This window comes from Tetrao urogallus, assembly GCF_951394365.1.
Source record: "Tetrao urogallus genome assembly, chromosome: 19".
Classification (NCBI taxonomy): domain Eukaryota; kingdom Metazoa; phylum Chordata; class Aves; order Galliformes; family Phasianidae; genus Tetrao; species Tetrao urogallus.
Window position 1 is genome coordinate 6,169,420 of NC_136832.1, and position 18,006 is coordinate 6,187,425.

The window sequence follows — 18,006 nt, forward strand, 5'->3', positions numbered from 1 at the left end:
TTTTTTTATTATTTAAATAAGACACTCTAAATGACCTTTTTGATTTGGCTGGCATGGTGCAGCTAGTCGTTTGGTAAACCACTTCCGTGGAGCAGAGCACTTGGTTTTCCTGACTTGGTAGTAGAAGGTTTCTATTGAGCAACCAGACTGAGCAAACAGCATTGCCCAGCCACTGTGTGAAATCCTGCTGTCCTCTGTATTAGGGGCACAGGACGTATCTTGCTTCTCTTGGAGCTTCCTTCACTGTGGAACCTTCCTTAGCTCGTGGCTTAACTGCATGCAGGTCGGCTCCTTTACTGTGAATCTCAATCAGCTTTTTGGTGTAGGCTTTTCAGGTTGTTGGCTGATGGCAGGGTGGGAATCCCTTTGGGTTAAGGATGTGGTTCACATGGATCAGCACCCCTACCTCCAGTCAGGGAGCCAGGGGGAGAAAAATTGCCTCCAAAATGAGCATGTGTGATGGGTGGGTGTTTTTTTTGGTTTAGTTTCCATTTGTGTTTGTGTGTGTGAAGGCATGAAGTGCTGTCCCACGGCCTGGGCATGGGGATCCTGAGTTCTGTTCCCCAACCTGTAACAGGTTTGCTGTGAAACCTTTGGCCATCTATTTAACTTCCTTCTCATAGGATCGTATAATCTGTCACAAAAAATAGAAATATTTCTCATTTCTGTGAGATCCTGAGATTGTGAGATGCAGGCATCGTAAAAGCAAGGACAGCTTCCTTCTCCATGGTTCCTTAATAATTCCAGGTGATCCAAGAGTTCAGCACTATTTGACACATCTATCCTCACTTTTATACACATTTTACACATTTAGTCCTCGGTGTAACACAGGAACAGCTTGTTCCACTGCTCACCCTGCAAGTGCTTCCCAAATTGTCATTGATTTACATTCTGATTGTGCTGGCAAGCACTCGGTGGTCTGAAGAACTGTTTGCTTCTTGCCATGCAGCTGTAAGAGTCTCTCCTAAGTTGGCACCCTTCTGTTCTCAGAACATCTGTTTTTAAGGTGGTTTCACCCCGGCCATGACAGGTGTTGAGGTTTGATCCAGTTACTTCACCAAAAAAATATTTGACTCAGTTTGGTTAGAAACTGAGCTCTCGCTCCCCAGGAGATCGCCTCTGTTTTCCAGAGCTTCCATAGGAGCTTTGCCATCAGCAAATGTAGCAAAAGGAGAATAAACAGGTTATCATCAGAGTAGTTAATGGTTCAGGTTCAAGCAGGTAATTGTTTTGTTCAAGTGATTTACAGGCACGTTGGCCACTGTGCATCTTCTCCCACTCCCTGGGGCCTGGGTGCCGTTGCCATTGTAATGGGGGTTGTGATTCCTCTGCAGCAGGAAGGTTGGCTTCTCAGTGTCGCTGCCTTTGTTGGATAATGCTCATGTTCCAGAAAACTTACAGATGGCATTGCTCTGTTACAAAGGGCAAAGCTTGAAAGCCAGCAGTCACCCTACAGTTTGTAGCAGTCACTGACCAATCTGTGGGTCGTGCTCTCCTGTATTTTGTCTTCTTGGGGTTATGCCGTGTGTCTGAGCTGAGCATTTTACCATTGCAGTTCTTTTTACAATGTCCATGACATATGTGATTTAGCAACTGCTGCCAATGCTGTCACCATCCATCCTTAAGCCTTTGCCTGATTTTCACAAACTGCAGGAGGGAGTTGGGGAAGCAGGGTGCTGAGAGGCCTCTTCTGTCACTCTGGCTGCCCTAGGTGATGCAGCTGCTGTTTTCACTCACCTTTTCATTTTCTATATTTATTCGTAGTGCTCGTGTAACCTTCAGAACATTTGTTCTTCTCCAGTGCCTCTTATTCTCATTTTTACAGTAAATAGATGCTTGCAAAGGAGCATCTGTACAGAATCTGCCAGTCTCCAGTTCAAAGACTCCTCAAGTTTGACCTTTTTTCTTCCTTCCCTGCAAACATTTTTTCCCCCTCTGCAAATGCATCTCCATTTTCTGTTAGACATGTTCACTTATTGCTGGAACTTCACAGATGTGTTTTCTTTCTCCATCCAAGCATTCTGTCTGGGTGGAGGAAGTAGTGCTTGGCCGCAGGTCTGGGATTTGGGGATGATTGGCATCCCTGTCAGCTTCCCTGCCTTGCAAAATGAGACAGATGGATGCTGCACATGCACAGACTGCACTGTTGAGTGCATATCCAGTGAGTCAGAAGGTTTCTCCCTCTCCATCAAGTGCTACCAGCACCACTTTGTTCTTACTGTGTTTGTGGCTTTTGTCACCTCCTGTAGCAGAAGATTGATCTTGAGTGTGAAATTGGAAGTACTAAATTGTAGCAGGGTATCACTTGTCCATTGCCTACCGTAAGCTTTTAGGCTCAAAATGGAGCTTCTCTTTGGATGTTAAAAGGTAACAAACATGGGTTACCAATGTGTCTCGACAGATCCCCACTCAGTAATATTTTTATTTCTGTTACTGATCTGTGCCCATGTCAAGGATGCAGCAGGCCGGCTATCTTACTTAGGCCAACAGCAGGGAAGCTACCAGTTTGTTACTGAAACTTCATAAAATAGGAAGGTAAAATGTCATAATTGAAATAATAATAATAATGTGATCAAGACGCAGAGGTAGGAAATCCCTGCTGTTGAGAAGCATCCCACAACCCTCACTGACCAGACCAGAAAACCATTTCAAGCAACAGCATGCCAGTGCAGTGCTATTTGCACTCATTCCTTCCATGCTATTTCAGCAAAGCGTGTCTGTTTCTTTAGAATCTGTGCACTTCCCATGCAGATGTTGATCTTTTTCAGCTCCAGGCTTCTGCAGAGCTCGTGGTGCTGCAGCTCAAGTAGACGTGATGCGGGGCTTCTCTGTCGTGACTTCACAACGTGGTTTCTGCAGGTGGATGCTCCAGTGTGAGTGACGTGACTGAGCTTTCTGTTCTCCTTGCTCCCTTAGCTGTACGTCTCTTCAGAGAGCCGCTTCAACACCTTGGCAGAGTTGGTCCATCATCATTCAACGGTAGCAGATGGGCTCATCACCACTTTGCACTACCCAGCGCCCAAGCGCAACAAGCCCACTATTTACGGGGTGTCTCCAAACTATGACAAGTGGGAGATAGAGAGAACTGACATCACTATGAAGCACAAGCTGGGCGGCGGGCAGTATGGAGAGGTGTATGAAGGAGTCTGGAAGAAGTACAGCCTCACAGTGGCTGTGAAGACCCTAAAGGTAGGACCCGCATCTCTGAGCAGTCCTGTTTGTCTCCTTTTCAGCAGGAAGTGAGTTCAAGCTGGCTGACTTCCTCCAGCCCCACGTGACAATTTGGGGTTGGTGATGGCTGTGCCTTTCTGTACTTTGGCCTAGAATAATAAATAACTTCATGAGTTCATGATTCTCTGTGTAAACTGAGCAAGGGAGGGTGTTAACAGAGCAGCTTTTGCTTTAGAACAGATGAAATCTTAGAGAAGTACTGCTGTGGCATCCCTTGCGTTCAAGAGGGGGCAAAGGTGTGCTGATCATAGGTGAACATGCTGACACAAGTTGATGTATTAAGGAAGGTTGGGGACTGTGACTCAGCCAACATAAAATTCAAAGCCTGTATTTCAGGGAAACTCTTAATGCTTTGATTGTCTGTCTCATGTGGCTTCTTTCCCAAAAGACAGGCTCCTTGTACCCAGTAGTCTTAGGCAACTGTTCACAGCTGTTTATTATCAGAAGATGTAAGAGGAGGAAAAAGTGCATCCAAGCTAAAGTGTATTAAAATTCGTAAGAGGGCTTAATGAGGGACTGGATAATCAGTTCTGCTTCTGGCTCTGCTCCCTTATTCCTGAGTCTTGGTCTCCTTGCCTCTTGAAATGCAAATAATGCTCTGAGTTCAGAAGGTCATTGCTTAATTCATTTATGTTTATAAATGTGTCTTGAGATCTTCTGGCACCATCCACACACATTGCATTTGATTGCTTAATAGGAGTTTTATGCTAACTTGACACCATGTTTTCTATCCTCGCATGGACATGTGGGTTGGTCTTGCAGAAACAAACAGAAGAGGGCTTTTTGTTTGTTTCTTCTTGGGTTTTGATGGGGTTTTTTTGCAATGGAACTTTAGAAGTGCAGAGAGCTGTATAGATGTATAGTGTCAGGGGGAGAAAACTGCCTGGATTTGGGGAAAAAAATTTCTTCCTTGCTGTCTGAACAGCGGCAACCTCAGTATTTCTGGGTTGCTATGGCCGCAAAAAGCATTTCCATTTTGGCCTTTTGTGTATGGTGGAGATTCCCGTTCGGGCTCCCCAGTGGAGACGAGCAGAAGCAGCAGCTTACGCAGGCAGCGGGTGACACCTAGCGTTAGGGCCACCGCACGGGGACTGCGGGGCTGCCGGGGCGCTGTGCGGTGGGACCGGGCTGTGAGCAGGGGGAGCAAAGAGTCCACGCCATACGTGAGAGAGACAGATTGCTTCTCGGAACGTTCAGTTTGCTGCAGCGTTTTCTTTCTGCTTTCTGGCTGTGATGTGAGGATCCCTGATGCCTCCTGTCCCTCGTCTGTACCAGAGTATCGCTGCTGCATTCCTGTACCATGTCTCTAAAACCCATCAAGAAAGGCAAACGACGCGTAGTGCCATCGAATCTCTGTGCGTTGGAGAAACCTCAATACAGACCATGACTGTTTTGAATACATCAAATAAATATTTAATGAAACATGACTGAAAGTGGTTCATAATGTAATATGGAACAGTGTGTGCCACTGGGGAATGCAGGAAGAACCAAGAAGAGAGTTAAGAAACACTTCAGTCTGCAATTATGCACACTAAAACCATCCTTAAAAGCAAATTTATACTCCACCTTCTTTAAATCCATCAGTCTAGTGCTTGACAGGTGGGGCTACAGCTGCCTTCAAAGTTTTGGGCGATACTTAAAAATGGCATTTATATTCCAGTTCTACATGGGAAAACAAGCCCTCGGCAGCTTCAAGTGACTCGCTTCGTCTTCTGCCAGAGAATGTTTTTCACAGCTTCACACGGTTCTCCTTGTTCCTTCCCTGTCTACTCCAGAAGAAGGATGGAGGGGAGGGAGGGTTGAAGGCACCGAAGATCCACGCAGTTCATGTTGTGGAGCAGTGCTCAGCAGCACCCATTTGTCGTTCAGTTTTCTGTCGTGTTACAGCTAGCACAGAGCATGGATCACACGAGAAGACAAATGCTGCACAGGCTGTTTTTTCAGCCTCATGTAACTGGCAAATGCTAGGCAGTGTGTTGGGGTGTAGATGGTTCCCACTGGAATGTTTCATTGGAAACCCAGCGGCCTGCATAGAGACAGCAGGATTTCACAGGGTCTGTGGCCATGACACGACATGCTCTATGTTTGCTTTTTTGCTCCTGATCCTGTTGAAAGGGGCAGGAGGGCTGCAGGGGCTGCGCTGGAGCATCGTGCCCTGTCTCAGTGCCTGTGCCCCAAACTCAGTTCCCTGTGAGGGCTGTTCAGTGGTTGAGCTGCTGGGAGCTGCCCAGCTTTATTTAATGTTTTTTTACCCCAGCAGATGGGGCAGCATGGAGCTGTTCCTTAGTGAGCTTTGTGCAAGTGCAGGTTGAGGCATTGCCCTGTTTTTCTGGGAAAATAGCATATTGCTGGAACTGTTTTATTTATTCTGTGGTTTTGTACAGCGGAAGATGGAAGCTGGTAAAATTCTGCCATCAGATTTTCAGGGAAATCACTGTTACTGTAATTCTCTGCATGCATCCTTCCTATTAATTTGGTCAGTGAAAGGCAATAGATTTAAAACCACAGAGCAGCAATGCAGAGGAACAGCCTTGTGCAGCCTGCATAGCATACATAAGATAAGTGCGTGTTTAGGGTCCTTTTGCAACCTGGATTATTAACCCTGTTTCCTTTGCTAAAGAAAATGGTTTACAGTTCTGTTCCCCAGGACCTTTGGGCGATTCGTTTTGACAGAGCGTGTTCAGAAAAACACAGCTGCCAATCAAGCTAATTGGCAACGAATAGTGAATGATGGATTGAAGCTGTTTGAAAGAGGCTCTCATCGCTAACTGCAGAGCAGAGTGCTGGCTGGATCTTACAGCAGCAGCCCACTGTTATCATTCTCACCAGCAGCAGTAAATCCTTTCCAATCCTTCCTTAAAACACTTCGTCCATGTAGGCTGTCAACATTAATCCACCGATGGAAAAAAAAATATGGATTTAGAAAGAAACATTGCTTTAGGAATGGATCTGTATTTTTGCACCACTTTGAAATGACCTTCGGGCCGTGGGGGTATATTTGCTTCAGAATATGTATCTTCCGAGCAAGATCGGATCTTCCTCAGCTTTCTGTTGTGCCAAGCAACTTTATGGTGCTCAACAAATAGGCAGTGACACATCTGCCCAGACCCATTACGTCATGGGTCAGGCTCTAAATGCCAGGGATGAAATCTGTGAAACCTCGGGCTCTCAATTCCCCTGCTGTTGGCCGTGCTTCTCTTTGCAGTGGGGTTTTCTTGCTCAGATCCACTGAAACTGGGGGCTTGCATCTCAGCAGTGGCTCAGACCTTAGCTTGGGTGTAGGCTTTCTTTTGGTTTTGTTCCTGTTTCATTTCTTTCCGTGCTGTTGATTCTGTGTGGGTTTTTTTTCTTGTTAGGAACAAGCGCGCTGAGCTTTTTCCTTTTCAACTCCTGAGTGGTCCTGTGAGAGGCCCTTCACAAAAGGGATATGGATTTTCTTGCCCAAAAAAGCTCCCTTACAATAAGAGTGATAAAAACGTATTTTTACAAAAATCCTACAAAAAAAGCCCCAGCAAAACAAAAAATGTTCCTTGCTCCCTGGCATTGTGATGTGGCTACAGGGAAAAACTACCTTGAAAGAGCTGGGGCTGATGCTGTCACTTTGCAGTTCTTTTTGTGTCCTCCTCTGTGCACGCTGTCCTTGCCAAAGCTTTGCTATTGTTCTGCAGGAGGATACCATGGAGGTGGAAGAGTTCTTGAAAGAAGCTGCAGTAATGAAGGAGATCAAGCATCCGAACTTGGTGCAATTATTAGGTAAGTGATAAATACCAAGCAGGGGGATTTGAACTAAACCCTTGTGCAGTGATATGGATGTTAAGGAGCAGATAAGCTGCTTACCATACCAAGGCTTTAAATACAGGCACTTATTGTCTGGCAAAATTCACGATTTGTACCGGTAATACATGATTTTTAATGATCTCGTCTCCCTAACGTTTTAAGTTGCCAGAGCCTGAAGCAGGAAATTAAAATCCTCTGTTAACCAGTTCCAAGCAGAACTCATTCTCTGTGCAGTCCCCCTGTTTGCAGCCGTTAGAGATATACGTTGCCTGAGATGACAGACTTGAAGGGTCACTGATACTCTCAGGTATTGATAGTGAACTTTATCTTGGTCCATAGGGGTGTGCACACGGGAACCTCCTTTCTACATCATCACAGAGTTCATGACTTATGGGAATCTGTTGGATTATCTGCGTGAGTGCAACCGGCAGGAGGTCAATGCAGTGGTGCTGCTCTACATGGCAACCCAGATCTCTTCAGCCATGGAGTACCTGGAGAAGAAAAACTTCATCCACAGGTACGAATGGCACTGAGTGCTCCTGAATCTGATCTGAATCAGAATCTACATCTCCTGATGTACTTTAAGATTGTCACAGCCTTCCCTTCAGCTGCATCCCATGTCCTGTATTGAACACCCCGTCTATCTGCTACGTTCTGATGCAGTGTGTTGACCTGTCTATAGGATGCTCTTCTACCTGTCTATAGGATGCTCTTCTACCTGTCTATAGGATGTCTTCTGATTGCTTTTCTCCATTTTTTTTTTCTTTTTTGAAGCAGACATAGGTTAAAGACATACCAGTGCTTTTTCAGTTTGAACAAACCCCGTAGATATAAATGCTTCCTCAAGGAACAGGCTCTTGGTGGCTCACATAAGCCTCTTCTCCTTTGTTGATTTCAACAGCCATTAAAGGCTGCTGCAGACAGGTGACACTGCTGGGTGTGTGCAGGTGCTCACAGCAAAGCCACCCTCTTAGTGCCATCTCACCCTGTGTCCATTCTTGTTTATTTCACTTTTTCCCTCCTCTGTAGAGATTATTGTCCACCATTGTCCAAATTATTTGACTTTAATAATGTCTTTGCAGTCTTAAAGTCCCAAAGACTCTGACCTTTAAGTGTGCTGCAATTATAGCTGGAGCTTTGCATTCTTTGTCTGTAGGAGCGACCTCCTAGCAATATAATGACACATCCTGTGTGAGAGATGAGAGCTGCTGAGTTCAATACAAGATGTTCTCTGTGCCACAGTGTGACCTTTCCTGCCCAATTAGCTAGAATGTGGAATTAGCACATGTTTTTTATAGAGGCAAATATGAAGATTGCGTGTAAAGTTTTAGGTGTTCCTCAGACATGTGTTGCTTTTGCTGCCTGAAGGAGCTGTTCAAATGCTTCTATCAGTCAATGAAGCAAACGGAGATGCTGCAATTAAAATTTCCACCCTTTGAATTGCTCTGTTGAAAGTATTCCATCCCTTCAGCCTGTGGGAAGTGAGCTTTAAAATCTGCTTTGTGTGAGTCCCGTTTGTCTGCTCTCCCATTCATTTCAATTCATCTTATTTCTGATGACCCATTTATCTAAAATAAATAGTAGCATTTTTCCTTATCAGCCACCCCCATACCCACCTACCCAATTATTTTAAGAGTGTTGTCACAATTCACATCCGTGAATTCAAATGCTGGGCTGTGACCTCATTTAATGAATCAGGAAGGGGGAGGAATTTGATTATGAAGAGGAGCTTTTATTTAGACATACATTGTAGTAATCGGGATTGATAAGAAGATATATTCAAAAACATTGTGAAAATATAATGGCCTTGTAGTAAGATGTACTTTTTTCTCCCCCTAATTTATTCCCATTGAGCAGAACAAGCAAAAGAAACAGCAGAGTCTGCCTCGTATCTAGAGAACATCTCACCTTTTCTGGTAGAATCAATTTTTAGTTCCATGTAACAAAATCTGAAAAAGTGTTTTTAATGAAACCAGGTATTAGGAGAAATGTCTTTCTGTGCTTTACGTTTCTATGCATTGCTGAGGATGCTGGCAGCACGTTTGAGCAGGGGGGTGGCAAATGCAACGTGTGCATCTCTCACCTGCCAAGGTGAAAAAACAGGGAGGAAAGGCTCGATCTGCTTATAATCCAGCCTTCTGGAAACATAAGTACTGATAGCAGAGGCCAGGGTAGTTTGAAAAAGGCAGAACCACTCTTGTTTGAAGATTAGGGCTGAAAGAGTAAGAAGAAACTGCTGTCCTGCAGCTGCCCACACAGGCTTTGTCCTGCCTCCTCGCTAGGCAGCTGGGTTGCTGCTTTTGTGGGTGCTGTCACTGAGTCCTTATGGTCACCCCTGGCTTTTTGGGGGGGGTATGGTACAAAACATTGTGCTGTGAGGTACGTGGCACTTGGGAGGGAGTTAAACCTGGCACTGAACAGGGACTGGGAGAGGAGTTGTGGAGGGTGAGTGGTGGTGTTTGGGTCATGGAAGCGCTGGGGAGGTGGGCAAGAAGGGGAGGCGCTGCGACGTCTTTAATTCAGCGCTCCTCCTCAGCTATTGATAACTTGAGCACTGACATTTCTTTACATTATTTTTATCCTGAGGGTGGCAGCTTTTATTGAAAGTGAGGGGGTTCTTGGAGCTTTCGTTTTGCATTTAAAAAAAAAAAAAAGTTGGGCTGACAGTCTTACAAAGCCGGAATGGAAAATAACTTTCCTTCTTCTATGTATGCAGAGCTGCATAATTTCTGTGTAATACCCTAATCAAAATAATCACATGCAGGCCCGGGTTTTTTGGGAACTGCCTCTTGCTGTTTCCTCGCTCTTGCTACAAGTGACAGGATAGACTTCTCATTGCCTGTTTTCGTTCTTGTTTTTAGGGACCTCGCTGCCAGAAATTGCCTCGTAGGGGAGAACCACTTGGTGAAGGTGGCAGACTTTGGCCTGAGCAGGCTGATGACAGGTGACACGTACACTGCCCACGCTGGGGCCAAATTCCCGATCAAGTGGACAGCACCGGAGAGCCTGGCCTACAACAAGTTCTCCATTAAATCTGATGTCTGGGGTAAGAATTTGCATGAGCAAATTAATTCAGGTGATAGTCTTGTGCAGACTTCCTGTCCTGTTTTGGGCTGTGAACTGAGGATGCTGCGAAACAGCTCAGGAGAGAGCGCGCTCCCCTCTCTGAGCTGTGTTGTTGTATCAGAGTGCAGGAATTAATCTCTGCCAAGTCGGTCTTGGTGTGGAGAACTGAGGATGCAGGCCTGGCTTTACGTGTTGGAGTCATTGACAAGTATGAAAACAAAGGACACCGTGGTGTTTATAGAATTGTATGAAATGGGGCTGCAGGGCGGCCGTGCTGCTGACTTGATGGAGCTCTGGCACAGAGCTGTGAAGCAATATATTGCTTTATCGCCAGGAACTTTCAAACTACTTTAAGGAGAAAAGTGAGGATCTGGTTCATTTTATGTTAAAAAATTATGTGTGTATCTGTCTGTCTGGTGATAGCTCCGAGCTCGTCTTTCTGCATTTTAAAAGAATAATCTTTGGAATGAGATGAGCAGAAACAGAGAGAAAATTTGATGACAAATGGTTATTGAAGAGCCCTGAGGTGCTGATGATAAGACTAGGCTTAGCTAAATGGAGCTAAATTCTATGAAATCTGACTGCAGAAAATCTCATTCTACTTTTTTATCAGCCTTTCTTTGGGTTTTATATCTCTCCCATAGCTACTGGTCAAATTCTCAGAAGTGCCCGGTGACATACGATACAAGTTTGCGGGACTTCGTCCCAGGGGCACTTTGAAAACGTTACCCCAGCATCTGCTGTGCATTTAAAAGATCAGACAGTGGTGAAGCAGCAGTGAAGTTCTCTGGAGTTTTGAGGAAACGGTGCAGAGAGAGGCTTCATTTTGAGGGAACTCATAGGGCATGGCTGACACACAATGTTTTGGAGATGAGGGAGCTGAGCTAAGCGTTTCTTCTGCTCCGAGCTGCTGTGTGACGCTGCTGGCCGCGTGGCTGCAGGGAGCCCTGCTGTACTGCAGTGGTGGAGTCCTGGAGATCTGAAAGGAATATTGGGTATCTTTAATTAGGCTTGGTGTGACCTTGCAGAGTGACAGTCAGTGCGGTGGACTTGGGGATCTGATCGGAGCGAGCTGGCTGTCCCCAGAGGTCATGGCTGCTGCTGGCCATGCCAGGGTTTAGATGCTTTTCACCTCGCTGCCCCGAGACAGAAATCAAAGAAAATTGTGCACAGAAATGTCTAATGTAAATTGCCCTTGGTGGTGTTACCATGTAATGTGATGTGATTTCCTTACTTATGCAGAATTGTAATCGCTTTCTCTTCAGTTTAAGACCAGAATAGGGTGACTGAACCAATTACATGCAGGTTGTTGAACTGGTGTTGAGTCTATTCTGCATGGCTGACTCCTGGGTTAGCTGCCTGACCCCGGTGCTGACCTGCATCCCCGCTGAGTCTGGGGACTTGAATGCCTCTCCTGTTTCAAGAACCTTTTTGTGCTCTCCCTTTTTCTGCTCAGCTTTCCCTGGGACCAAAATGTCTCATGCAGACTTGGTCCCGTTGGTCACATCTGCTGAAAATCTGCTCTCACTGCCAGACCCCTCTTTCCCTTCCAGTCTGCAGCTAAACAAGGGCACCCCAAAAAACACTGAGCTATTAAAACGTGCCAGTCCTCTAGGGAGAGACTGCAGATGAGAGGAGCTGTCAAACTGAGAGAGAGACTGCAGTGCTGCAGTGAAACAGTTTCAGCTAATCCACTGTGAAGTCTCTTAATTGTGCCTTTAATAGGACTTGAAGGATCTCAAGGCGTTCAGGTTTGAGACAACTGATACATTCAAAATTAGTCTAATTCTATTCTGTCATATCGCAGGAGACTTGTCTGTGCTGACGAAGGGGCTTGTTCCACTGCTTTAACAGTGAAGCTAATGCTGAGCATGGAGTCTGAGCCACTCAGAGCTGGTTTAAGTGTGCTGCACTGTTTAGTGACCACTCCCACTAAACAATCTTCTCAAATTTAAGATGCAAACAAGGTTTGTTGATTTTTCTTTTGTTTCTTTTCTACCCACTGCAGCCTTTGGTGTTCTGCTTTGGGAAATTGCGACCTATGGCATGTCCCCTTACCCTGGGATCGACCTGTCTCAAGTCTATGAGCTGCTGGAGAAAGACTACCGCATGGAGCGCCCTGAAGGCTGTCCTGAGAAAGTGTATGAGCTCATGAGAGCATGTAAGTGTTCTTCAGCTTTGTAAATGCTGCTTTGTGGCTCTTTGGAAACGCAACGAAAGTGGCTGCATCTGGTCACATCCACCCAGAAATGAGAAACTCTCTGTTGGTTCTAGTGAAGATGCAGTGCTGTGTGGAGGTGCTTGGTTAAAGCTGCTTTCCCCGAAGGATGGAAGCGCTGTGGAGCCAGCCATTCTTCCCTGCTGGGAGCTCACAGGCCCTGGGGAGAGATTTGTTGTTCAGCTCAGAGTTTTTTTTTCCTCTGTTTCCCTGATTGCTTACAGAAAAACTTGTGCTGCAAGGGTGGCACAGGAGGTTGGTGGGCTTCTTAGGGGGCTGGGTGTTGCTTTTCCTCTATGGCCTTTTGGTATGGGACTTGTGATGTGGTGTTTTTTCTTCCTGAGGTGCTTCTCCCCTGCCCTTACTTTGGCTCAGTGGTGGTTGCAGATGCCCAGCACCATTCGCACCGAGTTTCCATGTTGGTGTTTTCTCTCAGCCATTTTATAAAATAGGAACTGTGATAGCTGGCACCTCCTGGTGTGCCCTAATGGTTGTGTGGTGCTGGTAGGAAGTTCTCAGTGCTGGTGTTTTTGCAGGCTGGCAGTGGAGCCCCTCCGACAGGCCTTCCTTTGCTGAGATCCATCAGGCGTTTGAGACGATGTTTCAGGAATCCAGCATATCTGATGGTAGGTCTGGGTCCCTCTGGGGCTGGCAGTTCCAGGGACAGGGGACACCTGCGTCGTGGACTGTGCACATAGCTCACAGGGGCCTGTGTCTAGATATAACGAGCCAAATGGCTGACCAGCCCTAAGGATCTTCTTCTTTGTGTTGTTTCATTTCTTTTGTGCAATTAACTCGGAGCAGTGCTCTGGTTTTTATATTCTGTGTATTACAGTGATCTGTTTTTTTTTCTTCTGTGCGTTGCAGAGGTGGAGAAGGAATTGGGAAAGAAGGGCATGAGGAGTGTCGTGAGCAATTTCCTTCAGGCCCCAGAGTTACCAACCAAGACACGAACATCCAGGAGAGCTGCTGAAAGCAAAGATGCGAACGAGGGCTTGGAGACTGCACATGCTCGAGGCCAGGGGGAATGTGGTAGGTTTTAATTAAAGTCATTATTCCTTCAGGAAACAATAGAAAAACAAAAGGCATGCCCAGGTCTTCGCCTAGGAAAAGCCACGTCTGAAAACAGGTGCCATCTTTGTCTATCAGCATTGTATTTCTGGGTGGCAGGCTGCTGGATTTGCTTTCCTGCGTTCAGAACTCCTTTTATCACTTATTACAGAAAGGCAGGCTGTTAATCTTGGGACCAGATACAAACATAGAGCATCTGGGAGTGTGAATCCATGGCTGGCTGAGCAGTTGGTGCTATACCTGCCGTTGCTTAGAGAAATCCTAGGAGTTCTTTCAACTTAATGGCAATTGCCTACAGCTCCCTATAGACCAGAGCCTGAGCACAGCCCTCTGGTCACATTCTCTTCCCATTCCCTGGTAGGAGCTATCAGTGGGATCTCCCACAGCATCCGAGCCCTGGGTAATCTGCTGTGTTCAAGCCTCTTTACACTACCACACTGCATAATTTAAAGCAGCACGATTGCTCAGGTTTAGCAAGCCCCATAAGGGAGGTTTCTTCACTGTTTCATCATACCAGTTCTGTGCTTGCAGCAGTGAAGAATATTACTCTTGGCAGGTACCAAATATAATTGCAGCAAGGGACAAAGAGGTATTTACAGAATCTTCCATGAAATTAAACTCTATTCAATCAGTTTCTCCAAGCATTTCTCTTCCATTTTGAGGTAATGAACGCAGTGGTAAGACACTGAATTTATACAGTAGATTTGTATTCAATTTGCTTGAAAAAGAGCAAGATAAAAACAAAATACAGTGCATGATAAACACACCCTGTCTGACCATACGTATGACTGACCTTTTTTGGATGATGACAAACTCACCTAGTGGTACATGTTTGGGTAGCAAATGTACCTTTCAACAAAGAAGGAAAAAAAACAACACAGGAGGGAGTGTAAAATGTTGGAAAGGTGTCAGTGACTTAAAGAGAAAAGAAGGTTATTTACAGAAGGGCTCAGGAACGTACTGACTTATGAATTGACTTGTTTTCTAATGAAAATACAAAGAATCTTCTGTTTCTTTTGGGAAAAGATTTAAATGTTGAGCACAGTATGCCTGTATTTTTGTTATAACTTAATTAATGCAACATAGTGTTAAGGACCAGTGGTAAATCCAGCCTGCTGTATATGGGAGGCATAATTGCCTAGTTTTGTAAGCTTTGAAGTAAAATAGCTTCATTTAAATACTTAAGGACTTTGAGAGATTCGAGTGCAGCAGGAATAATGTGATTTTAACATTATGCTGGTTATTATTTCAGTCTTTATTGTGAAAAACACATTTCCCATAGAGGTTTCATTGCAATTTCCTGTTCGGTTGTCAGTGTTCTCATAGTCCAGTGGCTGGAAGCTGGTCCTTAATGAAAGCTGCTGGTTTTCCCTGGGTCCCCACAGCTCGGCTGTGTCTGGTCACAGCACAGCCCTGGCCACCTGAAGAGCTGTAGCAGCTCTTGTATTTGTTGAGGTCTACCTCAGTTTACATACGAATGGTTCAGCACTTGCTCCTTTGGAAGCATGCTCTTCTCCCAAAGAACACGGCTGTTTTTCTTCTAACTCTCCCTCCTCAACCTGCCCTCTGCATGGTGATCACCGGTATGTGACTAAGAAGCTGCCTTCTTTTGATCTATGTGTCTGCTTCATCTCCTTTCTTACTATCTACTTGAGCTCTAAATGTATATGCTGCCCTAAAGGCATTGCTCTCTTGAATTAGCATGCCATCTGAGTGCCTGGCCTGCAATGAGACCCCCAGTCAGTCAAATACAGAGACATGCAGGACTCAGTATAAATTTATTATAAACCACTATTCATTTTTAAATACCTCTTGTAAGTGGAGAAAGGGTCACCCCACCGCTTCCTTCTGGAGCAGTCCTGCTGAAGGAGGCTGTTATTCCCACTTCCCTCCACTACTGCGCTCATCTTCGTGGTGATGTGACCTGAGGCATTCAGCTGCCACGGGAGTCTTGGTTTCTGCTTGTGAAAGAGTTATTTCCATTCCCTATGAAGAATGACATCAGGGAAGGAGGTTAGCAGTATCAGAAGCTAAAAGAACAAGGATGGATTACATAGATTTCTTACTAATTCAGAGGGTCAGCCGTTCTAAAGGCAGCAACCTCACAGGGACTGAAGAAGCAGCCTCATTATATTTGTCTTCTTCTCAGTATGAAGTTCAGACAAAGTCTCTAGATGCGAGGATGGGAATCTGAACGTAAACAGTTTGTGTTTGTATGTTGCTGCTTAAATCAGAGTCCTACAGGGAGCGTAGTTTGGCAGGTGAGTGTGTGGGGCATTAGGGATCACGTTCAGTTTGGGCTTCAGTGTAGCTGTACTTACATTACTCCTGGTCCGAGGGTGGTTTTCTTTTCAGAACCTGCACCTTTTGGAGGTGCTGAAATGCTTTAGATCCTGGAAGAAAGCAGCTTCTCCTGGCTGTTGAAGCAAAGCTCAGTAGTCTCTTTTCTTTCCCTTGCAGACCCTCTGGACCATGAACCTGCTATTTCTCCTTTGCTGCCACGGAAAGAGAGAGTGGCCCTGGAGAGCAGTTTGAATGAAGATGAGAGGCTGCTTCCAAAAGACAAAAAGCCCAACCTGTTCAGTGCCCTTATCAAGAAGAAGAAGAAGACTGCCCCTACCCCTCCGAAACGGAGCAGCTCTTTCCGAGAGATGGATGGCCACTCGGACCGCAGGGCGGGTGGGGAGGAGGAGTGCAGGGATGCTGGCAATGGAGCTTTCATTGCTCCTCCCACAGAAGCAGCCGACCCCTCCAAGTTCCAGAGCCCAAGCAACGGGGCTGGGGTCACCAATGGGGTTGTCGCTGGGAACTCTGGGTTTTTGTCTCCCCACTTAAGGAAGAAGTCCAGCACAATGAGCAGCAGCCGGGGGGTGTCTGGTGAGGAGGAGAGCAGTTCCAACTCCAGCAAGCGTTTCTTAAGGTCCTGCTCAGCCTCCTGTGTGCCCCACGGCGCAAAGGACACGGAGTGGAAATCTGTGACTCTGCCTCGGGATCTGCAGTCCACAGGACGCCAGTTTGATTCCTCCACTTTTGGGGGACACAAAAGTGAAAAGCCAGCGCTGCCTCGAAAACGGGCCAATGAGGCCAAGACTGACATTGCTGTCAGGGGGACGGTGACCCCCCCTCCACGGCTGCTTAAGAAAAACGAAGAGACCACTGATGATGTGTTCAAAGATGCGGAGTCGAGTCCTGGCTCCAGCCCGCCCACTCTGACTCCAAAACTTGGCCGTAGGCAACCCGCCGTCCCCCCTTCCTCCAGCGTGCTGCACAAGGACGATGGAGTCAAATCCAGTGCCTTAGGTTCCACTGCGACAACGGACCAAGGTTCTGCTGCCAAACCCAACTCTGCTGCGTTTGCAGGTGCCAGCAAAGCTTCTGTCGAGGAGCCGCGGCTGAGGAGGCTCAAGCAGACCTCGGAGTTGGCAGGGAAGGACAAAGGGAAGTTATCGAAGCTGAAGCCAGCCCCTCCGGTTCCACTGTCTTCATCCTCTGTTGGCAAGCCTGGAAAAGTATCTCACAGTCCCAGCCACGAAGCAGCAACAGATGTGTCTGGTCCTAAATCCAAACAGTTGACTCAGGTTGCAGATGCTGTGAGCAGTGAAGCTGTCAAGCCAAACCAGTCGGGGGAAGGTGTGAAAAAGCTAGGGATCCCTTCTGTACCAAAGCCACAGTCCTCTACAAAGCTGCTGATGAGCACAGCAACCTCAGCTGCCTCTTCCTCATCTGTACCCTCTGCCCCGGGGGGGGACCAGCCATCGTCTACGGCCTTCATCCCTCTCATATCCACCAGGGTCTCTCTGCGGAAGACCCGCCAGCCCCCAGAGAGGATTGCCAGCGGCACCATCACCAAAGGGGTGGTGCTGGAAAGCACCGAGGCTCTACGGCTTGCCATTAGCAAGAACTCTGAACAAATGGCCAGCCACAGCACTGTCTTGGAGGCTGGCAAGAACCTCTACACCTTCTGCGTGAGCTACGTGGACTCCATACAGCAGATGAGGAACAAATTTGCCTTTCGGGAGGCCATCAATAAGCTGGAGAACAACCTGCGAGAGCTTCAGATCTGCCCAGCGACGGCTGGCAGCGGCTCTGCGGCCACGCAGGACTTTAGCAAACTGCTCAGTTCTGTGAAAGAGATCAGCGACATTGTTCAGAGGTAGCAGAAGCCAGGTTGGAAAAAAAACAATACATCACAGTGGGCCAAAGTCAACTGTGGAGAGAGTAACAGCGTGTGTGGACTGACCGAGGACTGGGGCGTTTGGGTCTGGGCTGTGCGGAAGGCGCAGACTGTTGATGGACGCCCCAGCTCCAAAGAGCAGGGCTGTGCTCAAGAGGCACTTTCCACCCTCTTAGCCCAGATTCCCTGTGTTTCATATACTTGTAATCGTCTTATCTGTGGAGTTCCTGCCTTGTGGACTACAAGTCTAAGTGCTGATGTCACGTCATGCCTTTTTATTAATATTTTATTGTTCTGGACAAAAACATTAAGACTGAAGCCAGACTGATGGACGCTGAGATGCCATCCTCCTCAGGAGGACTTCCTACTGCGTTCTGCCCCTCCGCCCCACTGTACACAAGGCTGAGTGTCTGAATAGCAATATACCTATTGCATTTCTTGGGAGAGCTGCAGCATGCATCCCTGGCCC

The 18,006-nt window shown here is 46.6% G+C and overlaps 1 protein-coding gene across 2 annotated transcripts in view; it reads left to right on the forward strand.

Moving 5' to 3' along the window:
- Positions 1-17,520, forward strand: part of ABL1 (ABL proto-oncogene 1, non-receptor tyrosine kinase) — a gene marked incomplete at both ends in the record, with an annotated part of 61,983 nt that extends 44,463 nt beyond the window's left edge. For both annotated transcript variants that reach the window (XM_079544530.1, XM_079544531.1), the window contains 8 exons: positions 2,917-3,189; positions 6,900-6,984; positions 7,348-7,525; positions 9,870-10,054; positions 12,083-12,235; positions 12,829-12,918; positions 13,160-13,324; positions 15,824-17,520. In XM_079544530.1, the coding sequence (XP_079400656.1) occupies positions 2,917-3,189; positions 6,900-6,984; positions 7,348-7,525; positions 9,870-10,054; positions 12,083-12,235; positions 12,829-12,918; positions 13,160-13,324; positions 15,824-17,520 (2,826 nt within the window). The remainder of the gene's footprint in view (positions 1-2,916; positions 3,190-6,899; positions 6,985-7,347; positions 7,526-9,869; positions 10,055-12,082; positions 12,236-12,828; positions 12,919-13,159; positions 13,325-15,823) is intronic.
- Positions 17,521-18,006: the final 486 nt, after the last annotated feature.